The 24,632-nt window shown below is 47.1% G+C and overlaps 7 protein-coding genes across 7 annotated transcripts; 5 read left to right on the top strand and 2 right to left on the bottom strand.

Moving 5' to 3' along the window:
* Positions 1–718: 718 nt before the first annotated feature.
* DFJ58DRAFT_723591 (uncharacterized protein) lies at positions 719–1,785 on the bottom strand (the record flags this gene model as incomplete). Its single annotated transcript, XM_041385026.1, has 4 exons — positions 719–888; positions 949–1,052; positions 1,105–1,515; positions 1,592–1,785. The coding sequence occupies 4 exons, from the start codon at positions 1,783–1,785 to the stop codon at positions 719–721; spliced, it is 879 nt and encodes a 292-aa protein (XP_041248328.1).
* Positions 1,786–2,495: 710 nt separating this feature from the next.
* Positions 2,496–4,436, top strand: DFJ58DRAFT_837968 (uncharacterized protein; the record flags this gene model as incomplete). Its single annotated transcript, XM_041392429.1, has 6 exons — positions 2,496–2,789; positions 2,841–3,174; positions 3,205–3,602; positions 3,648–3,774; positions 3,874–4,129; positions 4,235–4,436. 6 exons carry the CDS (start codon positions 2,496–2,498, stop codon positions 4,434–4,436), a joined length of 1,611 nt encoding a protein of 536 aa, XP_041248327.1.
* Positions 4,437–5,946: 1,510 nt separating this feature from the next.
* DFJ58DRAFT_837967 (uncharacterized protein) lies at positions 5,947–7,357 on the top strand (the record flags this gene model as incomplete). Its single annotated transcript, XM_041392428.1, has 5 exons — positions 5,947–6,205; positions 6,268–6,461; positions 6,513–6,686; positions 6,733–6,897; positions 6,992–7,357. 5 exons carry the CDS (start codon positions 5,947–5,949, stop codon positions 7,355–7,357), a joined length of 1,158 nt encoding a protein of 385 aa, XP_041248326.1.
* A 1,625-nt stretch (positions 7,358–8,982) lies between these two features.
* DFJ58DRAFT_837966 (uncharacterized protein) lies at positions 8,983–10,306 on the bottom strand (the record flags this gene model as incomplete). Its single annotated transcript, XM_041392427.1, has 5 exons — positions 8,983–9,311; positions 9,332–9,539; positions 9,591–9,741; positions 9,766–9,881; positions 9,932–10,306. 5 exons carry the CDS (start codon positions 10,304–10,306, stop codon positions 8,983–8,985), a joined length of 1,179 nt encoding a protein of 392 aa, XP_041248325.1.
* A 471-nt stretch (positions 10,307–10,777) lies between these two features.
* Positions 10,778–11,087, top strand: DFJ58DRAFT_723587 (uncharacterized protein; the record flags this gene model as incomplete). Its single annotated transcript, XM_041385025.1, has 2 exons — positions 10,778–11,005; positions 11,061–11,087. 2 exons carry the CDS (start codon positions 10,778–10,780, stop codon positions 11,085–11,087), a joined length of 255 nt encoding a protein of 84 aa, XP_041248324.1.
* Positions 11,088–12,644: 1,557 nt separating this feature from the next.
* DFJ58DRAFT_714247 (peptidase M17, leucyl aminopeptidase) lies at positions 12,645–13,571 on the top strand (the record flags this gene model as incomplete). Its single annotated transcript, XM_041384001.1, has 7 exons — positions 12,645–12,705; positions 12,758–12,824; positions 12,873–12,907; positions 12,994–13,100; positions 13,161–13,289; positions 13,434–13,486; positions 13,529–13,571. 7 exons carry the CDS (start codon positions 12,645–12,647, stop codon positions 13,569–13,571), a joined length of 495 nt encoding a protein of 164 aa, XP_041248323.1.
* A 2,650-nt stretch (positions 13,572–16,221) lies between these two features.
* DFJ58DRAFT_723585 (uncharacterized protein) lies at positions 16,222–16,626 on the top strand (the record flags this gene model as incomplete). The annotated part of the gene is made up of 3 exons (XM_041385024.1): positions 16,222–16,317; positions 16,377–16,523; positions 16,582–16,626. 3 exons carry the CDS (start codon positions 16,222–16,224, stop codon positions 16,624–16,626), a joined length of 288 nt encoding a protein of 95 aa, XP_041248322.1.
* Between the last annotated feature and the right edge of the window lie 8,006 nt (positions 16,627–24,632).

The raw sequence follows: 24,632 nt of genomic DNA, 5'->3' as shown, positions 1-24,632 counted from the left end.
TTGGCATATTACACTTCCCATTTCATCATGGACCCTTACTTTACATCACTTTACATCACTTACATACTTAGAGTGCTCCCTATTTGGCTCCGAGCCCTGGGAGAGCGCTTAGGTAGAACTTACATACTCTCATGTTTGTTTTACACCCAACTTTCCACCTTAGCTTCTTACCACCTTTGAAATAGGAAGTGTAATATGCCAAATATGGTCAGATAATGAAAGGGACATACCAAGGTACTGGTTGGATGATGGATGGATGCTCCTGGATGATGTGCAACGCAGTGCGCTTAAGCACGAGAAAGCGCGCAAGGTGCGCATGCGGGAATACTGCGCGTTGTGCGGGAAAGTATCGCGCCTATGGCACATTCCACGGGAAGTGGTGCGCTCCATGGTGGAAGTCATAGTGGATGATGGTGCGAGTTGTGCCATGAAGGCCAGTTGTCAGAATTCGTAAAATGAGCCCATATGAGCCCACAGAAATACAAGTCTCTACACCGGCAGGTCTGTTGTCTGTTGTACCAGAAATCCAACAGTTCGGCAGCCTCATTCTGATTCATCCTCGATGGCTCCCGAATTTTTCTTCCCTCCGGAAGATAAGGCGGCAGTATGAGCTCTTCTTGCCGAGGGATCACCCCCTTCCAAGGCACCAGATCCTTGGTCCTTCCACTGCAGTCTTCTAATATAATTCTCACATCATCATCCAAGAAATACAAGGTGTTCACCCACGATAATGCCAATTCAAGAAGGCCCGGACAACGGCTTTCCGGGTGTCGGAATCCATGTCAGTATGATCTGGGAGGATAGGAAATCCACTGGCCCCTATCTCCAAGGTGTAGGTGTTATCCTTGCGACCCTTCTTTACTAATGTCTCATCTTCGACATCACCATCTTGCTCATAAGACGTTTGTTAGCTCGAAGTTACTCCCGAAACATTCTACATGCACCCACTGAACTGTTTCGCAACATAGCTGTCCCATTCCGGCAGTATAATTTCCCAATCACAAGTCTTGATGAAGCTTTCCCCATTGCCAAACTCCTCATTGTAGTCGTGGCTGTCTGTTGTTGAGACCCGGCATTCCCTTATCACGCATTGACATTGCTCACCTTGACACCATGAGTTTTCCCTGTTTGTTCTTCCAGGCTGACATCATGAACAGCTGCATTCCAGCCTTCTTGAACATTTCCTTGGCCACGTACCGGAGAATGTCCTCGCCCTTTCGTCTCGCCATGTCTGCCTGAAGCTCCGGAGGTACGCCCTGCTTGTTCCACTCTGCAGCCATCTCAGTAGCCTCCTCGGTCTCCTTCTCGGTCAGAGAATTCACCATGTCCATCAGATACTTAGCATAATGGTTCATCATTTCTGGCTCTCCGGGCTTTGCGCCTGTCTCGGCCTTGATCTTCTTCAGGAGTTCCCTCTTCCTCAGAGACTCGACAACAGATCGGTATGTCCACTTCCGGCCTAGATTGATGGGAGGTTTGACTTGCTTCTTCTCCCCATGGTTCTGCAGCCATTTTCTGTAGACCTGAACACAGGATATCTAAATGCATGTCTTGCGATTCATGGCAACATGCACTCATGTTCTTCTGGGACCTCAACAACTCGGCTTTCATGGTGGGCGCCTTCACCCGAGCCTCTTTTGTGGCATCCTCCCAGACCACATTTCTCTCTACACCTGAAGTGGACTTCCATTGCTCGAGGTAGCCCTCTAGAACAGCCACCTCCTCTTCATTCAATGGCAGGTGCTTTGGAGCCTCCTCATCTGACTGCGAGTCATTTCCTGTCATGGAAGAAAGATGTTGGAATAAGAAGATGACAGATGGGAACAAGAATAGTCTGGAAAGGTTTCAGTTGAGCGAGGTTTAGATAATTAGCATACATCCGACGCTAAATTAAGCGAGACTGGGCCTGAACAAACAAGACTAGCATTGTGTTGTCCGTTCGCATTAGGAATCATTATGGGTTCAGGCCATCTTTGCCTTAGATTCAGATATATTACATGTCCCTATAATTTAACCTAGTCCTTGAACTTCGAAATAAGACTATGGAAGCATATAGGATGCATGGACTTTCTTCATCTTTGCGACAATCCCTTAGGAATTAACACAATTCATAGACTGAGCCTGAACAAACAAGGCTAGCATTGCGTTGTTCGTTCGCATTAGGAATCATTATGGGTTCAGGCCATCTTTGCCTTAGATTCAGATACATTATATGTCCCTATAATTTAACCTAGTCCTTGAACTTCGAAATAAGACTATGGAAGCATGCAGGATGCATGGACTTTCTTCATCTTTGTGACAATCACTTGGGAATGAACTCAATTGATTCTTACTAGGATATCTTGACCATGATTTGTGTCTTCATAAGTGTTGTGCTTTCGATCGTTATTTCTTAGTTAATACAATATGACTCGAGCTATTTTAAGGACGGTCTTGTTAAGGCAGGATGCAATAATAGATCAGCCCTTGTCTTTTATCATCTCACAGACCTCAGTATGGCCAAGTCGAAGGCAAGGGAGGTCATGCCTCGCGGGACCATGCATCTAGTAAAATGGGTGCAGACAAACACCACCCGAGGGGTGAAAGGTCAGTGGGTATCACAAAAACGCAAGAACCCAGGGAGATCTGCGCAGTCTTCCCCGACCAAGTTGCACACCAAGTTGCCCACAAAGCAGCCTTCAGACAAGACCATGTATAGGTTCTCTGAGGACTTTGATGCAAGCTACGACGACCAAGGGGGCATCAATCCCATACGACTTCCAAATGGCTGGGGAAAGAAAAAAACCGCGGTGAGTTGGTCTCCTCAGTTCCATTGATATCCAGCTGACCTTGTGGAGTAGAGTCCCAATGAGTACCTCTGGCAGTGGAAGTATAGGACCCATGATTATCTGGACATCATGCTTCAACGGGAGGCGCCTCCTCCAGACCGGGTGTGCTGTTTGTGCAGTGGGGATGGGACCCAGGAGTGCCACGACTGTCATGCACAGCCGATATTCTGCACGAAATGCTGTCGGGCAGAACATTCCCTGCGGCCATTCCACTGGATCAGTCAATGGAATGGAGATTTCTTTGAGAGGACCACTCTGACCAAGCTAGGCGTTGAGATTCATGCTGGCCATGGGGGAAAGCCTTGCCCACACCACGACTGGGAATGGGAGGACACGGATGATGAGGGTAGGTATGCTCCTGGAACCCCGGGACCAGGTGAAGATGCACCATCTGCAGAAGTGCCTCTGGGAGTGCCAGAGGCTTATGATGGAGAACCTGATGTATTTGTAGAACCGGGATCAGCTGCAGCTGCCAAAGACTCGCCGGAGGTAAACATACTGCCTGCAGGAAAAACAGCAATCACGGTGGTGCACACTTCGGGCGTGCATACCATGTCGATAAGATTCTGTCGATGCCCTGATGCCGAAACGCTTGACAAACAGCTTTTTAAAATGGAATTGTTCCTGGCATCTTTCACCCGCCCGAAGACCGCGTTCACCTTTGCATTGCTGGATGATTTCATCCTGGACAATCTGGAGTGCGGGACTTCAGCAATGAACTATTACAGCAAACTCAAGCGCACCACATCCAGCGTGTTTCCGCATTTAGTACTGGTGAGTCCAACAAGATCATACCAACCATGAGCTGAGTCTTGGCAGGACCGATATCGGGAGTTGATGAGGGTGGCCAGGCAGTGGCGACAACTGAAGCTTTTGAAATGGAATGGATTCTGTCATGAGAGGAGGGACCCGAAGGATGGAGAGCTGGCTCTTTTCTGCCCAGCATGTCCTCAACCCGGGATCAACGTTGCAGTACCGACCAAAGATGACGCATCACCGAAGTGGCTTTACACCTGATCGTTGGTTATGGATGGCAATTTCAAAGCCAAACATCTTCACCCGACGCACCCAGAAGACGAGGTTTGGCTCACCGACGGGCAATGTTTCATGGTGGCAAGAGCCAGATACAAAGCTCATCTTGCCATGTCAAAGGACTCAGCCCAAAGGTCCAAATGCAACAACCATAGAGCGGTGAACCAGGCCAACGCCTCTAGGCACAAATTGGAGGCCACCGGAATCGGGGGTGCGCCTGTGCCAGGCACGGGTGCTTTGTTCCGAATTCAATGGTGGATTTTCAAAAGGTAGAAAGGTGAGTCGTTCTCAAGGTAGGTTGTTCCGCTTGAATTTTGGGAGAAGACAGATGAACATGGACTACGCCCTATGCAATGCCCTGAGCTATAATACAGATGGGCTCAGCCAGGCATTCACATTTATGATGTCAACTGCCAGTACTACAAGCACCTCCAGCGGCGGGTGGATGAGAGCCTGCATCTGACCATTCCTTCCGGAATGGAGATCGTTCCAGGAATCAGGCTTTGGCACGTTCATGGCCACCAAGACAAATGCTTCGTCCAGTATGCATCCAACTTCATCCCAGGGCGCAGCTAGAATAGATGGCGAAATTATGGAGACCCTATGGGCACCTCTAAATATCATTTCGCCTTCAGCCCGGGGGATGTCAACGCCGCATAGACAAGAATGCTTGGACTATCAGATGAATGACTGTAATGTCATGAAGATGATCCGAATGGGTCAGTTATATTCTCTAGCATGTTTGCATACTTCCTGGTGACCCATGTTGCATTGAAAACAGGGTTGTTCTTGTCCCGGAAATACAAAGAGGCCAAACAAGGCATCCAAGAAAGCACCGAGGCCTTTGAGAAGTTGAACGATGCAGCAGATCCGGAAATGGTGCAGCGGTGGGAAGCAGAAGAAAATAAAGTGCAAGCTTGCCGAATGACCAATCCCTCGGCCATGGATGTTTATGATGTTAGGTTGTGCAAGGGTATGTATCGGTGATTCACCAATATAGCTGTTTTGTTGATCCGAGATTCTGTAAGCACGATCCCAGAAGGAGGTGGAGATAGCTTTGCTTCATAACTCAGCTCCCAGGCCGGGAGAAAGATCCCAGCTGGGGGCCGTCACTTGGTTGGCATCCGGTATTACCATCAAAGAAATGCAGATAGCACTGGCCATAGAGATCAGGAGGGTGTCATATACCATATTCCCGGGTATAGATCCGAAGATCCGGATCTCAGATCCGATCCAGATCCGATGGACATATCCGTCGTCCGGTCCACAGATCCAATCTAATCCTTGTTTCATGTCCTGTTCATATAACTCTAACTATCGTTCATCTCCTTTCGGCATTCCTGTACACCGGTATACCGGTTATCCTCTACTTCCGTTATGCTTACTGATCCGCTTTAGCTTAGACTTCATTCCTGGTTATGATTCGTTATCCATCCGACTTACCGATATGCTGTACACATGCTTTGCTTATACTTCGTGCATAGCCTCGCGTCCTTGCTTATTGATCATTCTGTTAGTTATCCGTAGTATATAAACCCTTGTACATGCACTGTAGTAGATCAGTTCGAATATCATCTTAGACTGCACTCATTCTGTCTGGACTCTAAGTCCATCCGTTATCCATCTGGACTTGAGTATGATACTCTTGTCTACTCCGAGACTTAGGATTGATTCCTATAGTCTATATATCCGTCTCTGTCTTCGGACAGTCCTCGCCTGTTAGTTTCTAGTTTGGATCCGATCCGGATTAGCCGTTACTATATACGTTCAATATCCGGAAGCCTTAACGGATCCGTTACGAGACTTATCCGTCTCAATATACGCAATACTCTAGTACTCTGAAATAAGGGGCAAGACTCGGGCAAGGGGCACAGCGCACGAGCTGAGGCCGAAGCCCTTCGGATCCGATACTACTTGAGTACGGTCTTAACAGATAGGAGATTACGTACCGAGATCAGGCATCAATGATTTCATATCCGGTTATTACCCCCACTTAGATTACGTCTTTGGGCATGCAAGGGGCCATGAGGCAGGTGCATAAAAGAGTGCCTTGTTGATAACCTGCTCAGTCGTTTTCCCCACCGTCATGTCCCAGATCTCACCTGAATCGTGCTCATACTCAAATCATGCAGACTTTCTCAGGAATGGTGTTTTCCGACCGGCCAGAATACCTCAGGACTGGGCATTGCACACCACCAATGTAGCAAGCGAATGGGTGGAGCAGCAATTCCTCGCCCATATAGCCGGCTGGCCCTTGGTGAATCTGCCACCCAAATTGGACATGGTCACGATGCTTTCATGTGGGCAACTGGCTTTGCGCATGGCCCACGCCTATCAACATTCGAGTGAGTGAATTTGCGGGCATGCTGGGATCGGATCATCATCCTTCCGAAATTAGTTAAATTAGACATAGACATCATCCGGTACAATGAGGCCCTTGCCAAGCGTGAATCTGGGATGAATGACGCCCAGGAAGAGGCCTTGTTGACGAAGTTCCCTCCTGCCGAGAACATATTTTTGGACACCCCGTCGGTGGTGATGGACTCAGGTTTCAGGGTGATCCTTTGGTACATCCCGGATGGGTTGAGTCCATGGGTGCAGGTTTGTACATCGGCAGACGTCCTCATCAACAATTGACCTTGATTATTGCAGAATGATATGTATGCAGCCACTGTGTCCATGGGAGATCTTCTCAAGAAAAGTGTCACTACCAGGAAAGGAAGCGGTTGGAGGACCCACGAGTCCAACTTTCGACCTGCCGAGTTGCCAGGATTGACTCCCGGGTGCATAAACATAGCACTGTGTTGGTTCCAGCAAGGTCATGAAGTGGGTCCTGCAATTCCAGTGCATAAACTTTATTGATGTGCAGTAGTGCTATGGCCCACCTCCCAATAATCCAGAAGATGGGTTCAAACCCGAGGTGTCAGCCACCCTGAAGGGCGAAAGGAGCCTGTCTATGATCATGGACATGCAGAGGCCCGCGCTTCTTGCATCCGCTGCCTTGCGGGTCATGCACCCTCAGCTGTACTGGGCTTCCGTAAAAACTCAAATTGCACTTGGTTGTTGGTCAGGAGACCATGGCATGGCGGACATGCATCATTTGTTGAAGTATTGGGCCTCTGTTTACACAGGCAGCAGCCGTCATGTGCAACCACCAGTCTCCCAATCACCGAGATCCGAAATGTCTGCCTGAGGCATTCGATATACTGACCTCCATAGGCAGTTACCGGCAGGCGATCATGAAGTTGCCCAACCTGGGGATCGAGTTGGCATACAATCCAGGAGTGATGGTGAGTTATTTGGGCCGTCTTGTAAGGCATGGAATCAGGGTTGATGAAGGCGATCGGATAGTATGGTCCTGGTTCCTCCGAGATAGTGTTCACAACTATGCCCGCACCCCTCGCCCGGATTATGCCAGATACAATCCGGCCGACCTCAATGCATACAAGTTGGCCAAATACAACCAGGCTAATTTTACCGTGTATGGCAAGCTGTAGACTCCTGTCCCACTCTTATTCTGCACATCATTACAACACCTTGTCCTTATCTGTCATTCCCTACATACAGACACATTCTCTTGCCCAAGTATCTCATTTGAATACATTATCAGATCTTTAATATAATTTATACAAGAGGGGAAAATGTGAGTAGGCATTCCCTCGCTGGGATCCCAGAGTAAGTCATCAACTTCGGATGTGTCACCTTGCAGCAGCCAAAGACAACCATGCCCTTTGCCCAGTCATTGAACCTTACCTAGGCCCAGGACTGTCTGTCCATTCCTGCATCATCGCCTTGGACCCGGTAGTTGACCAATCCCATATCCGGACCTGCCGGTCACATCCTACATTGTCACCCTGCGCCCAGTGGTTGAATCATACCATGGCATATACTGAACATTCCATCAAGGCCTACATCATCACCTTGCGCCCGGTCGTTAATCAATCCCAGACATGGGCTGGCCAGTCAAATCCTACATCGCCCCCTGCACCCGGTCGTTGAATCACGCCCATGCCTGGGCCCACCCATCAAATCCTACATCGCCACCCTGCGCCTGGTTGTTGAATCATATCCATGCCCGGGCCCGCCCGTCAAATCCTACATTGCCACCCTGAGCCCGGTCATTAACTATACCCATACATTGGCCCGCCCATCAAATCCTATGTCGCCACCCTGGGCCCGGTCGTTAACCATACCCATACATCGGCCCACCCGTCAAATCCTACGTCGCCACCCTGGGCCCGGTCTGTTGAATCATACCCATGCCTGGGCCCGCCCATCAAATCCTACATCATCCCCCTGGGCCTGGTCGTTGAAATCATACCTTATCCACTGGGCCCGCCCATCAAAACCAGCATCATCGCATTGGACCCAGTCGTGAACCATAACCACACCCGGGCCTGCCCTTCAGATCCTACCTTGGGCCCAATCGTAAACCATAACCATACTCGGGCCCGCCCGTCAAATGCTACATCATCGCCCTAGGCCCGGGTGTCGAAACCTACATCATCCTCTTGGACCTGGTCGTTAACCATAACCATACCTGGGCCCCCCTGTCAAATGCTACATCATCCCCTTGGGCCTGGTCGTTAACCACAACCACAACTGGGCCCGCCCGTCAAATGCTACATCATCACCCTAGGCCTGGGCATCGAAACCTGCATCACCCCCTTGGGCCCGGTCGTTAACCATAACCATACCTGGGCCCCCCGTCACATCCTACATCATTGCCCTGGGCCCGGTCGTTCAACCATTTCCATTCCACATCCGTCGGGCCCAACTGTCAAATCCTATATCATCCTGGGCCCGGCCATCAGATTCTACATCACCCCGGGCCTGGTCGTTGAATCCTACATCACAATTTGGGCCCGACCCACCACCACAACCAGCTCATCATCACATGCCCCTCTGGCCCAACCATCCTGTCAGTTGCCACCCATGGGCTGGGCCGTTCATATTGAAGCATCACAAACATCATGGGCCCGGCCATGAATATCGGCCTGAACTTGTCCCTGGGCCCACCTCGGGTGGCCCATCTCCCATGGAAGAATCTCAACCTCTGGGTGGCCATTTAACACGGGAAAAAGTTACTGAATGGGCTCCCAGAATGGTGCATACACACCGTTCAGCGCATGTCCGTGCAAGCCTCAAAATAAGCCTCCAGGTCGTTGGGATTGACCGTGATGCGAGTGAGCTGTCCAAGAGTAATGGAGTGCGTATGAGCAGGGTGCTGGAAATTATCCCCGAATTGCAAATACGAGGCCATGGTGAAGGGAGAGGTCTTCCTGCGCACACATGCAAGCATAGCTGCCTCCGGGGTATCAACAATGTACGCAGCGAGGGGGGTAAAACAATGGCGGACGTTTCCTACCAGATCAGACATCATAATCCCAACTTCCGCGGCTTTCGTCAATGGCTTTAACGCGATCGAGAGACATTCATGGACAAGGCAGTCTTCAAGCATCCCCGCATACGTTGATTGGGGTGTAAATACTTTGGAATTGGGAGGAGAGCCATAAGCAGAAAAGCCTTGGATGAGAGTTCTGTATGGGTGCGCATGCGGATATTGGCGAGGCCGAGAAGAAGAGGGTGAGCGACCCTGGCACCAGTCATGGTGGTGATGTTGGTTTTGTCAGACAAAAGAACGATGCCAAGAATTGTAGCGCCTCTGGGAAGTTGTGTCTGCAGTATATATGATGAGGCGATGCAGAATTTAGTAGAATCAGTACTTACTTGCATTTCCCAAGCAGAATCTCCCGTTAACCATTCCGAATATACACGCAGAAGCTGCGCTGCTATTTTGTAAATGCGGCGAGGGATAAAATCAAGCTTATCGTGAAACAGCGGATTACTGAAAATACTCTCCAAGCATTCCACAGGATCCCTGCAAAAGAGTCAGATTGGAGACTTGGTAGGATGGATGGAGGGAATAATCTGACATTTCCAACTTGGTCCACTAGGGAGCATTTCAGCACGGCTTCGTAGTTCTTTGGCATTGTTGAACGAAAGGTGTAGTGTTTGAACCTGAAACAAGAAGTGTTATGGCTGATGAATCAAGCACAAAAAATACACACCATTGAAAGCTTCAGAAATTCATCTATTGCTGCCATGCTGAGGGACGAGCGCAGGAGATAATCGGCAACTTCCCACTCTTCCTTGGATGTGAAAGGATAGTAGAGATTGTCTACCCTGCATTCTGCATATTCGTCGGCATCGAATAGATCCAAGAAGGTCTTGCCATCTTGAGAGTAACAGGTCCCCGCACCATCATACTCTTCATCCAGTGACTCTCCAAACATCCCGAAGCCATCATCAATGTTAGCATGTGAATGATCCCCACCACAAACTTCCAGAATGCTGTCAGTATGATCCATTAGTTCCTCAGTGGATGCTCGTTGAGGTGACTCTGTGTCGGCTCCTGCGTAACACCAGGGAGGAACCACTTCCATGAACTGCAAAATATCAACAATGTCACGCATATGACTGTGACACAAGGATCAAGGCTGGCTCAGGTGTCAAGTGATGCTGCTCTCCTTTGTAAATGTTTTCCCGCACTTTGGGCATATTGGTGCTGACATTGAAGATAGTAGTAAGTAAGGAAAGATTCGCACGATCTTTGTTGATATCACCCCCAACTGTTATGATGTCTTATCAGACTCCTACTGCAAGCTCTAATCCCCAACACCATTGCAACTCAGCCTCACGTGTACCACGCCTCCAAGGATCTTGTCAATCGCTATCATATTGGTCTGGCCTTAGTGAAGTGCCATCATTCGATGGATAAAAAACCACCCACAACGCTCAGACACCTTGTGAGTACTTATGCTTGTTTTTCCTCGTCATTAGTTATATTCTGCAGCAGGGTGACTACTCCACACTGGACGGAGAAAGAGAATGCTGATGATGAGCATTCTGATCTCATGCTTGCAGCCGCCCAAGCCAAACGAAAAGTATGCGAGGCCGAGAAGTACCTGGCTGACTGCATTTTGGCACACCAATCAGTGCTTCTCGATGTCTGGCGTCAACGTGCCCAGGCCGCAAATTCTCATTTGTTGGTAGCAGAGCTCAATGTCGGACGCCTACATATGGAACGGAAGAAATTTTGTGTTTCAATGTCCATGGCTCGGAGTGACGCAGAGAGTGCGACAGTGAGTACTCATATTCAGTTTTGTTGTTAGTGATGTGCTGACATCACTGCTACAGACAATCGGCACCTCATCCTCATACTAGATATTGATATTTGCAGCCTGAGTCGCATTCAGCAGGCTCACGCTTGCGGTCACCATCCAAAAATCTTGGAGTCGGGCTGCTGTAAAGCTCGTATAACCGAGACAGAGGCATAGCATGTATAAAAAAAATAGTTTTAGCTTTGACCTTCAAGTATATAGTACTATTATAGTTCTATTTGTGTTGCGATCACTTTGTCGCCCTTGTAGCCCTTGTGTCGTTCTGTGGATCCTTGTAGATCCTTGTGACACCTGTAGTACTGTACCCATGTACCGTCTATGGACTTGTATAGCTTTGTATTGATGTGTTGATTCTGTCACCAAATTTGTAGTTTGCTGATGGGTCATAGTGCTGGCCCTTATCAGACTCAATTCAGATATCCTTTCTCGTGGACGACTCGGATGAGTCGGGTGGGTTTTTCTTTCTTTCAATGAATACAAGTATCGAGATGTGTAGAGTAGTGACCAACATCGGGAAACACGTCCTCTGATTGCATGCAAGTTGAGCACGTCATCTCAGAGGCGATACTACATCCTGGCCTGGACCTCATGGCTTAGATTGAAAAGTCTTGTAAAACAGTATAGTTTGGAATGAAACTAAGTGAAATCGACAATACTCAACAAGTGTGACACATATCCCTCACAGGCTACCATGGAGTAATGTGACCACATTTTCACGAATTGCATGATGTTCTAGATCCGGTGACATTTGCCAAAGCTATCTTTCAAGGTAAAGCCTTGAATGGCCGTTATGTCCAAAACATACACAGGGAAAATCAAGAACACTCGACAAGATTGACACGATTCCTCTACTATCACTCACAGGCTGTGATGGTGCCATGTCACGGTATCGTCACAAATTCTCATACTAATTTACATCCGATGTTCAGTGCTAACGCCACTTGCCAGGAGAAAGCCTTGAATAGCAATATCATTCAAAACATAAATATGGGGAAATGAGAACACTCAACAAGCGGAACTCAATTACACTACCATCCCTTACTGGTCACGATGTGAAATAGTAATGACTTTGTTACGAACTCCTCATAGTAGTCTAAATTTACAAACATCCATGCCTATGTATCAATGTCTCAAATTTCTCCTGGGATAAATTGACATATCTGGTTGAAGCAGAATTGTATCTGTCTGTAATTCACACACGGCTACAAAATCAAGGACTCATGAATTCACTGATGCGACGTTCGAACATTCAAGAATCAAAACTTCAACCATGTGTCAACAGATCTGAGAGTCTAGATGCACGACATTACACATACTCACCAGCTGAAGAGCAGTTGATTGATCATCAGGAACTTGTCAAAGTTAACACGTCCCACCTCTTCTAGTATGGGACTCCCATGTCTGACGTAACTGCACTTGTGTCACTTGGTGAGGTGCTTCACTCCAAAAACTCCCGTACGTCGTGTCCACTTCGATCTACGTACGTCCTTATTTATCTCGTTTGCAGAATCAATATTGTCACACCAAGCCAGGTGATGTGCAAGTTTTGGAACGAAATATTCATCATGTATTGGACTGACCATTTGCTAGAATCTACGCTATGACTGGCAAATCCATCGAGTTCGACAACACGGATGCTGAATGTCGTCTTGTTCTAGCTGGTGCATGCCTTGCTATCTACTGGTGTTGTGATAAATTCTAATATTGTCAAAGATGCGTTGTACTACACATCAACCGAGTTCAAGCTGCACACGGTCATCAACGTTGCCACTCTCACTGGGTATGTATTGATTGTTCACACTTTTCAGCCTGAATTTACTAATGATAGGGTTATGGAAGTCGCACTGGGTGAGATCTACACTGGTGTTTTCGTGGTTCATCATCTCATCACTGCCGACACGACACGCTGATGACTAAACCCTTGTATTAGACCTCCAATGCCCTTTGAGACCGACTGAGTGTTGCCGGAGAGAGCGAGTACAATCACTTCTGGCACATGCCCCTCTACGAGGATTGCAGCACACAGATCTACTTATCTAACACTGACTTGTGCAACGTTGGTCATCTGTCTTCACATTAGTCTTGCTTGAAAATTACATTGTCTTTTGTTTTCTAGACTAGCGGGAAACCAGCAGGTTCATGCACCACTGCATTCCTTAATGTGTTCGTAGATAGCATCGAGGCCAAGGATGAACAGGAACCCTCTGTCCGATGGGCTCACCTTGATATTGCTGCGACTATGGAGGTAAGAACATGTCACTTGTGAACTCAGATGCAGAACGTATGTCATGAGCACAAGTATTATCTAAACGATAGCGTTGTTCGCAATGCACCTTTTATTGTGACTGCCTCCCATTATTATTTCCAATCTCTGATAATTTCACTGTAGTTCACGCGCTCAACACCATACCAAGAGAAAGGAATGACTGGGTGTCGTGTTCAGTAAGTCATTTCAAACAAGATTATTCTAATATCATCGTTCAGTGCATTGGTAGAATTTGTCAGACGTCTCTCAAGCCAAGAATGAGATGTGCAGAGATGGGTATTGCTCACTACGATAGGCCTCCATTTTACGCGTTTTGCAAAACGTCAGTGACTAGGTTAGCGATGAAATATCTGTGCACATTCCAATAGAATATTATTTGAGCGAGTGATTACTTGATTTGTGGGGACTGACTTTCCGATGTCTATGGAACCATGCCTGAAGCACCAGTTGTAGACCGTAGACAATACAACCATCAGTGCACTCAAAGTACTTCGGCAATGCAACGCCGATGTGCTGTGTCAATGGTACTATTCCCTCCTGGAGACCGATTGGTCAAAGAAATCTGGGTGATTTTTGTTCCTTCTCCTCAGGAATAGTGATCGCAGGCTACTATTGTCCCTGGGCGCTGACTATTCAAGAGTTCAGAAGTGAGTATGAGTCGATCACTCCTGCATACATGCGTGCGCATTGGATCATGTTGGTGATGCATCACATCAAGACGAGGGCTGTAAGATGCTCGATGCTGATAAACTCAATTATATTACATGGGAACATAACGACAACCAAGCGCTGGAACAAAGCGTAATCTAGTCTGCCCGTGTCTAAGACAATGATAACTTTGAGCGGCAATAAAGATCAACAGGGAGTAAAATTCGACACTTGATTCCCATCTATCTAACATCTCCATGAGTCAACTACCGCAATAACATCATCGTGAAGTAGGGCTAAATGTATTGAATTTAGCAAATGCGAGGGACAGATAGTAAAGACTAAGAACTTACACATCTCAGCAACTTGACCAGCGTGTCCCATGTGCCATGCGGCTCAAATCAAGCTCGACGCCTCCTCTTGGGATCACGAGTGAAGTCCAAGGATTATAAAATGCATGTCGGAAAGCGGGAGGTACCCAGAAAAGGAGGCGACGATCGGGTCCTACCACCCATCCATCATCGAGCAGCAAGAAAGGGGGCAAATTGGAATTATGATTGGAGATGCCCTCAAGGAGGTCAGCAGGGTTGCACAGCGCATGTTCCAACTTGGAGTTAGATGAGAAGGAAATGAAGTGATGGTTCCAAGTAATGGGCGACATGGTGGGATGCTCCTGTGTGCGAGGGGTAGTGCAACTTCTATCCAGAGAGAATGCGGATGAATTTGCCTCAGTGTACTCTTGTCGTGCCTGTCCAGATGCTACATCCCACAGCCGCACAGTCTTATCCTGTGAGCCAGACGCAATGCGGGCACCATCCGGTGAGAACGAGACTGACAAAACCCAACCAGTCACATATTGCAGTAACATATCTCCGTATTATACGAGTGAACGGACGTGCATAATATCCCGTATGATACGGGCCAGCGGACCATGGGCCAAGGTAGATATATCCTCGACTGTGACGGATGGGCCGGGAGTGTTATTATTCCCGATGGAGACGGGTTGGCCCAGGTGGGGAATATGTAAAGTAGATGGGTGGGCCGATGGACATGAATTTTCAATAGACGGATCGGCCGAGGTAGTTGGATATTATGTAGATGGGTGTACCAAGGTAGATATGTATCAAATAGCCGGGTATATCAAGGGTGCTTGTTATCACATAGACAGGTGGGCCCAGATATATATCATATTAGATGGGTGGGCTGACGAATTAATATTATTTTGTAGACGGGTGGGCCGACGTATTGGTATTATTTTGTAGACGAGTGGGCCGAGGGAGCGGTGAAAGATTTATTATATACGGGTGGGCCAATGGTAGACATATACTTGCATAGACGGGTAGGCCGACGTAGGGGTATATAATATAAACGGTGGGCCCAGGAGAATGATAATTGTAGACATGATGGAGCTCAGCTAGTTGTATATCATGGAGGTAATAATTCAAAGTCATCTAATGATGTAGTATGGCATGGAGCCTTGCAAAGGGGTGAAGTGGAAACTCGAGCGAAGTGTACCAAGTTCCGAGACCCGGGTCTCGACAAATGAATATGTGATGTCCAGCACACTTCCGATCGTCTGGTATTTCATTGAGCAATATATGATAATAGATCTTTGAAAGCCAACATCATCCAAGCCTACCAAATGCCAAATGCCAAGTTCCAACTACCGAAAATCAAGTGAAGTGTACCAATATCCGAGCCCTGACTATCAAATCCCGACAATCGACCATTGAGTCCCGACTACCGAGTCTTGAAACCCGAGTCCCAAAGCCCGAGATTTGAGTCCTGAAACCCAATGCCCGACCATTGAATCCCAACAATCGAGTATCAAGTCCCGACCAACGAGTCCCAAATATTGAGTCCTGACCATCGAGACCCAACACCCAACACCCAACACCCGACACCCAACACCCAACACCCGACACCCGACAACCGACACCCGACACCCGACACCCGAGATTCAAGACTCAAGTTCCGACTATGGAGTCCCGGATATCAAAAATCAAGTGAAGTGTACTGAGATCCGAGTCCAACCTGAAGGATTCCTTAGGCTGGACTTCCAAACCTTTGGATTTGTCCTTCCATCTCTATCCAAGCTTAAGGATTGATTCCTTAAGCTGGACCTTTGCCTTTCTGGCACTTCCTGTCTTTCCAAGACTTATGTCTACTTCCTGTTATCTCCGACTCCACCTAAGTGTAGCCTACCTCTGTTTGCTTCTACTCCAGACCTTGTCCATGGTAGTCTTTATTCTCCTGTCCTATAATGCTGTCCACTCCTGCTGACCTCCAGACCTTTGGATCTCCGGACCTTTGGATCTCCGGACATCTTACCCTTCGGATATCAAAACCTTTGGACATTGTAACCTTTGGACATCATGACCTTCAGACATCATAACCTTTGGACATCTGAACATTCAGATGGCGCAACCTTCAGACATCCTGTCCTCTGGACCACTCCTCCTATCTGATCCTGCTTTGGACTCTGTCCCTTGCAGTCTCTCCTCCATGTGCTTCCATCCAGGAAGCTTACCTTCAGAAGTCTTATCTTCGGACCCTATGCAGCAGGTGAAACTCCTCCAGAGTTTCCTGTACTTCTCTAGAAGTTTCTATACTCCTCCGGAAGGTTCCTGTGCTCATCCAGAAGTCCTCCAGCACTCCATCAGAGTAGCCAGTCTCCGGAAGTCCTTCGGACTTCATTGGATTTCATCTGGACTTCATTCTGAAATTAAGGGTATGTACTTGGGAAAGGTGCAAAATAAAATATACTGACTACCAAGTGCTGAGCACTAAGTGTCGAGTTCCAAGTTCCGAGTTCCGAGTTCCGAGTTCCGAGTTCCGAGTTCCGAGTGCCAAGTGCCCCGATGCTTTCGGGTATTAACACCCAGATAGCCCTCGCTCTCAGGGGCCCGTCAGAATTTAGATCATCTCAAACGGATGTGATTTGAGTGAGATATGAGTACCAAGTGCTGAGTGCCAAGTGCAGAGTGCCCTGATGCTTTTGGGCATTAACACCCAGATAGCCCATGCTCTCAGGGGCCCATCAGAATTTAGATCATCTCAAACAGATGTGATTTAATGAGTCCCAAGTGCTGAGTGCCGAGTCCCAAGTGCTGAGTGCCGAGTGCTGAGTTCTGAGTGCCGAGTGCCGAGTTCCGAGTTCCGAGTGCCCCGATGCTTTCGGGTATTAACACCCAGATAGCCCTCGTCCTCAGGGGCCTGTCAGAATTTAGATCATCTCAAACAGATGTGATTTGAGTGAGATATGAGCAAAATACTATATACCGGGTGAATTTCAGCATTGGAAGTTTGATGCTTTCGATGTTTTTGATGTCGGGTCTTGATGCTTTCGGGCATTAACATGTAGATAGCCCTCGATCTCAGGGGTGTGGCAAAATTTAGATTGTCTAAAACAGATATAATTTGAGTGAGATATATGCAAAATACCACACACTGACTACCGAGTGCTGAGTGCCAAGTGCCAAGTGCCGAAAACCAAGTTCTGAGTGCCGAGTGCCGAGTGCTGAGTGCCGAGTGCCCCGATGCTTTCGGGCATTAACACCCAGATAGCCCTCGCTCTCAGGGGCCTGTCAGAATTTAGATAGTTCCGAGTGCCAAGTGCCGAGTTCCAAGTGCCGAGTTCCAAGTGCCGAGTTCCGAGTTCCGAGTGCCCCGATGCTTTCGGGTATTGACACCCAGATAGCCCTCGCTCTCAGGGACCTGTCAGAATGTAGATCATCTCAAACGGATGAGATTTGAGTGAGATATGAACAAAATACTATATACCGGGTGAATTTTGGCATCAGAAGTTCGATGCTTTCGATGTTTTCAGAATTGAGATCATCTCAAACGGATGTAATTTGAGTGAGATATGAACAAAATTCTATATACCGGGTGAATTTTGGCATCAGAAGTTTGATGCTTTCGATGTTTTTGATGTCTGGTCTTGATGCTTTCGAGCATTAATATGTAGATAGCCCTTGATCTCAGGGGTGTGGCAGAACTCACATTGTCTCAAACAGATATAATTTGAGTGAGATATTTGGAAAAAAACTATGTATTTACTGACTACCGAGTGCTGAGTGCCGAGTTCTGAGTTCTGAGTTCCGAGTGCCAAGTGCCGAGTGCCGAGTTCCGAGTGCCGAGTGCCGAGTGCCCCGATGCTTTCGGGTATTGACACCCAGATCACCCTCACTCTCAAGGGCCTGTCAGAATTTAGATCATCTCAAACGGATGTGATTTGAGCGAGATATGAACAAAATACTATATACCGGGTGAATTTTGGCATCAGAAGTTCAATGCTTTCGATGTTTTTGATGTCGGGTCTCAATGCTTTTGGGTATTGACATGTAGATAGCCCTCGATCTCAGGGGTGTGGTAAAATTCAGATTGTCTGAAACAGATATAATTTGAGTGAGATATATGCAAAATCCCATATACTGACTACCAAGTGCTGAGTACCAAGTGCCGAGTGCCAAGTGCCAAGTGCCTTCTGAGTGCTGAGTGTCCCGATGCTTTCGGGCATTACCACCCAGATAGCCCTTGCTCTCAGGGGTCCATCAGAATTTTGATTATCTCAAACAGATGTGATTTGAGTGAGATAGGAGCAAAATACTATATATCAGGTGAATTTCAGCATTGGAAGTTCAATGCTTTCAATGATTTTGATGTCGGGCCTCAATGCTTTCAGGCATTGATATGCAGATAGCCTTCACTCTCAGGGGTCCTTCAGAATTTGGATCATATTTTCGCATCAGGAGTTTGATGCTTTCAATGATTTCAATGTGAGGCCTAGATGACTGTGTTCATTGACATGTGGATAGCCCTTAATGTCAGGAGTTCACAGAATTCATATGGCCTCACATGGACATATGAGGTAATGTAGGACATTCTCAACACATCAGGAGACACATAAAAACACATCATAAGGCACTACATCATGTCTTCAATAGTCATACCTATGTGTAGTATGATAGTGTGATCTTTAATATACTGTTCAGGCTGACACTCATCAAGTATCACAGGTCTATTGTACAGACTTAGAATAAAATACAGTAGTCCTAACTCGATAGTCATTACACGATAGTCTTCACTTGATAGTCTAATATGATTGTTGATTACTACATAATACATAAGCTGTGAGGGTTAGGATTATTATGGAAGATATGACAGTCATGGTTATTAAGAAAGCTTATATTATGCCTAGCAAGTTAAGACTATTGAGTTAAGACAATCGTATCCTTAGTCTAGTAAGCACTGTCAAAGCTTGTGACCTTCTGGTAACCGTGTGGCAAAATCATATTTTGCTGATGTATATATCTTGTGATTGTAACTTTCTTGCACCAGTGCACAGTGATTGCCTTGAATTTCGAGTTTTTTGTATTTAGAGATACATACCACTGACAGATACTGTTTCAGGGACTGGAACAGTACACTGGAAGCCAATCTATCATATTATACATAGGTGTGATCATAGCAAACCTGATGCAGTCCCTGATGATGTGTTTTTATGTTTCTCCTGATGTTTTAGAATTTTTCCCACACAAGGCTGACAACAAAAACATTGAACCTGCGAAGCTCAGACACACCCAATAAATTGTATTTTGCTCATATCTCCCTCAAATCATGTCTGTTTGAGGCAAAATATGATCCCCAACATCCCTTCAATAGTATATGCAATATATAAGGATACTAGGACAACAGGATTTATTCCTGTTGTGCTATGTGCTTACCCTTGGTGCAAGGCCTGACATCAAAATCACCTGATATATAATATTTTGCTCATATCTCACTCAAGTCTTATCCGTGTGAGACGATCTGAATTGTGACAGGCCCCTGAGATCAAGTTCTATCTGCTTGTGAATGCCTGAATGCATTGAGGCTAGACATTGCAAACATGGAAAGCATTGACCTTACAATGCTGAAATACACACAGTATATGGGATTTTGCTCATATCTCACTCAACTCTTATCCATTTGGGATGGGCTAAATTCTGCCAGACCCGTGAGATCTAGGGCTATCTGCATGTCAATGCCTGAAGGCATTGAGGCTTGATATCAATAACATCAAAAGCATCAAACTTCTGATGGTGAAATTCACTTGGTATATAGTATTTTGCTCATATCTCACTCAAATCACATCCATTTAAGATGATCTAAATTCTGATGGGCCCCTGAGAGCGTGGGCTATCTGGATGTTAATACCCGAAGGCCTCGGGGCACTCGGCACTCGGAACTCGGCACTCGGAACTCGGCACTTGGCACTCGGAACTCAGAACTCAAAACTCAGCACTCAGCACTCGGTAGTCAGTATATACATAGTATGGTGCAAATATCTCACTCAAATTATATCTGTTTGAGACAATGTGAATTCTGCCACACCCCTGAGATTGAGGGCTATCTACATGTTCATGCCTGAAAGCATCAAGACCCGACATCAATAACATCGAAAGCATCGAACTTCTGATGCCAACATTCACCCGGCATATAGTATTCTGTTCATATCTCACTCAAATCACATCCGTTTGAGATGATCTCAATTCTGACGGGTCCCTGAGAGCGAGGGCTATCTGGGTGTTAATACCCGAAAGCATCAGGGCACTCGGAACTCGGAACTTGGAACTCGGAACTCGGAACTCGGAACTCGGAACTCGGAACTCGGCACTCGGAACTCAGCACACAGCAGAAAGCTTGATTGCAACACTGAAGGCACTGAGGTGGATGAGGGAACACCTCCTGACAGTGATTGAATGCCTGAACGCATCAGGGCACTCAGCACTCGGCACTCGGCACTCGGAACTCAGAACTCAGAACTCAGCACTTGGCACTCAACACTCGGGACTCATTCACCCTGTATCTTGGATTGTGCATATATCTCACTCAAATCATATCTATTTCAGACTATCTAAATTCTGATGAATCCCTGAGATCTAGGGCTATCTGCATGTCAATGCCCGAAAGCATCAAGAGCCGACATTAAAAACATCGAAAGCATCGAACTTCTGATGCCAAAATTCACCCGGTATATAGTATTTTATTCATATCTCACTCAAATCACATCCGTTTGAGATGATCTAAATTCTGACGGGTCCCTGAGAGCGTGGGCTATCTGGGTGTTAATACCCGAAAGCATCGGGTACTGGCACTCGGAACTCGGAACTCGGAACTCGGTCTGGCACTGGCACTTGGTACTCAGCCCTCGGTAGTCAGTGTGTGGTAGTATTTTATTCATATCTCACTCAAATCACATCCGTTTGAGATGATCAAATTCTGACGGGTCCCTGAGAGCGAGGGCTATCTGGATGGTAATACTCGAAAGCATCGGGGCACTCGGCACTCGGAACTCGGCACTCGGAACTCGGCACTCAGCACTCGGTAGTCAGTATATACATAGTATTTGCAAATATCTCACTCAAATTATATCCGTTTGAGATGATCTAAATTCTGACGGGTCCCTGAGAGCGAGGGCTATCTGGGTGTTAATACCCGAAAGCATCGGGGCACTCGGCACTCGGAACTCGGCACTCAGCACTCGGTAGTCAGTATATACATAGTATTTTGCAAATATCTCACTCAAATTATATCCATTTGAGACAATGTGAATTCCGCCACACCCCTGAGATCAAGGGCTATCTACATGTTAATGCCCGAAAGCATCAAGACCCGACATGAAAAACATCGAAAGCATCGAACTTCTGATGCCAAAATTCACCCGGTATATAGTATTTTGTTCATATCTCACTCAAATCTCATCCGTTTGAGATGATCTACATTCTGACAGGTCCCTGAGAGCGAGGGCTATCTGGGTGTCAATACCCGAAAGCATCGGGGCACTCGGAACTCGGAACTCGGCACTTGGAACTCGGCACTTGGAACTCGGCACTTGGCACTCGGAACTATCTAAATTCTGACAGGCCCCTGAGAGCGAGGGCTATCTGGGTGTTAATGCCCGAAAGCATCGGGGCACTCGGCACTCAGCACTCGGCACTCGGCACTCAGAACTTGGTTTTCGGCACTTGGCACTTGGCACTCAGCACTCGGTAGTCAGTGTGTGGTATTTTGCATATATCTCACTCAAATTATATCTGTTTTAGACAATCTAAATTTTGCCACACCCCTGAGATCGAGGGCTATCTACATGTTAATGCCCGAAAGCATCAAGACCCGACATCAAAAACATCGAAAGCATCAAACTTCCAATGCTGAAATTCACCCGGTATATAGTATTTTGCTCATATCTCACTCAAATCACATCTGTTTGAGATGATCTAAATTCTGACAGGCCCCTGAGGACGAGGGCTATCTGGGTGTTAATACCCGAAAGCATCGGGGCACTCGGAACTCGGAACTCGGCACTCGGCACTCAGAACTCAGCACTCGGCACTCAGCACTTGGGACTCGGCACTCAGCACTTGGGACTCATTAAATCACATCTGTTTGAGATGATCTAAATTCTGATGGGCCCCTGAGAGCATGGGCTATCTGGGTTGTTAATGCCCAAAAGCATCAGGGCACTCTGCACTTGGCACTCAGCACTTGGTACTCATATCTCACTCAAATCACATCCGTTTGAGATGATCTAAATTCTGACGGGCCCCTGAGAGCGAGGGCTATCTGGGTGTTAATACCCGAAAGCATCGGGGCACTTGGCACTCGGAACTCGGAACTCGGAACTCGGAACTCGGAACTCGGAACTTGGAACTCGACACTTAGTGCTCAGCACTGGTAGTCAGTATATTTTATTTTGCACCTTTCCCAAGTACATACCCTTAATTTCAGAATGAAGTCCAGATGAAATCCAATGAAGTCCGAAGGACTTCCGGAGACTGGCTACTCTGATGGAGTGCTGGAGGACTTCTGGATGAGCACAGGAACCTTCCGGAGGAGTATAGAAACTTCTAGAGAAGTACAGGAAACTCTGGAGGAGTTTCACCTGCTGCATAGGGTCCGAAGATAAGACTTCTGAAGGTAAGCTTCCTGGATGGAAGCACATGGAGGAGAGACTGCAAGGGACAGAGTCCAAAGCAGGATCAGATAGGAGGAGTGGTCCAGAGGACAGGATGTCTGAAGGTTGCGCCATCTGAATGTTCAGATGTCCAAAGGTTATGATGTCTGAAGGTCATGATGTCCAAAGGTTACAATGTCCAAAGGTTTTGATATCCGAAGGGTAAGATGTCCGGAGATCCAAAGGTCCGGAGATCCAAAGGTCTGGAGGTCAGCAGGAGTGGACAGGATTATAGGACAGGAGAATAAAGACTACCATGGACAAGGTCTGGAGTAGAAGCAAACAGAGGTAGGCTACACTTAGGTGGAGTCGGAGATAACAGGAAGTAGACATAAGTCTTGGAAAGACAGGAAGTGCCAGAAAGGCAAAGGTCCAGCTTAAGGAATCAATCCTTAAGCTTGGATAGAGATGGAAGGACAAATCCAAAGGTTTGGAAGTCCAGCCTAAGGAATCCTTCAGGTTGGACTCGGATCTCAGTACACTTCACTTGATTTTTGATATCCGGGACTCCATAGTCGGAACTTGAGTCTTGAATCTCGGGTGTCGGGTGTCGGGTGTCGGTTGTCGGTTGTCGGGTGTCGGGTGTTGGGTGTTGGGTGTCGGGTGTTGGGTGTTGGGTGTTGGGTCTCGATGGTCAGGACTCAATATTTGGGACTCGTTGGTCGGGACTTGATACTCGATTGTTGGGATTCAATGGTCGGGCATTGGGTTTCAGGACTCAAATCTCGGGCTTTGGGACTCGGGTTTCAAGACTCGGTAGTCGGGACTCAATGGTCGATTGTCGGGATTTGATAGTCAGGGCTCGGATATTGGTACACTTCACTTGATTTTCGGTAGTTGGAACTTGGCATTTGGCATTTGGTAGGCTTGGATGATGTTGGCTTTCAAAGATCTATTATCATATATTGCTCAATGAAATACCAGACGATCGGAAGTGTGCTGGACATCACATATTCATTTGTCGAGACCCGGGTCTCGGAACTTGGTACACTTCGCTCGAGTTTCCACTTCACCCCTTTGCAAGGCTCCATGCCATACTACATCATTAGATGACTTTGAATTATTACCTCCATGATATACAACTAGCTGAGCTCCATCATGTCTACAATTATCATTCTCCTGGGCCCACCGTTTATATTATATACCCCTACGTCGGCCTACCCGTCTATGCAGTATATGTCTACCATTGGCCCACCCGTATATAATAAATCTTTCACCGCTCCCTCGGCCCACTCGTCTACAAAATAATACCAATACGTCGGCCCACCCGTCTACAAAATAATATTAATTCGTCAGCCCACCCATCTAATATGATATATATCTGGGCCCACCTGTCTATGTGATAACAAGCACCCTTGATATACCCGGCTATTTGATACATATCTACCTTGGTACACCCATCTACATAATATCCAACTACCTCGGCCGATCCGTCTATTGAAAATTCATGTCCATCGGCCCACCCATCTACTTTACATATTCCCCACCTGGGCCAACCCGTCTCCATCGGGAATAATAACACTCCCGGCCCATCCGTCACAGTCGAGGATATATCTACCTTTGGCCCATGGTCCGCTGGCCCGTATCATACGGGATATTATGCACGTCCGTTCACTCGTATAATACGGAGATATGTTACTGCAATATGTGCAACAGGATGATTCATACTAGAT

This window comes from Suillus subalutaceus (assembly GCF_016647625.1).
Source record: "Suillus subalutaceus strain FC151 chromosome Unknown DFJ58scaffold_14, whole genome shotgun sequence".
Classification (NCBI taxonomy): Eukaryota; Fungi; Basidiomycota; class Agaricomycetes; order Boletales; family Suillaceae; genus Suillus; species Suillus subalutaceus.
The sequence above is the reverse complement of the archived record's forward strand: the minus strand, read 5'-3'. Positions and strand labels throughout refer to the sequence as shown.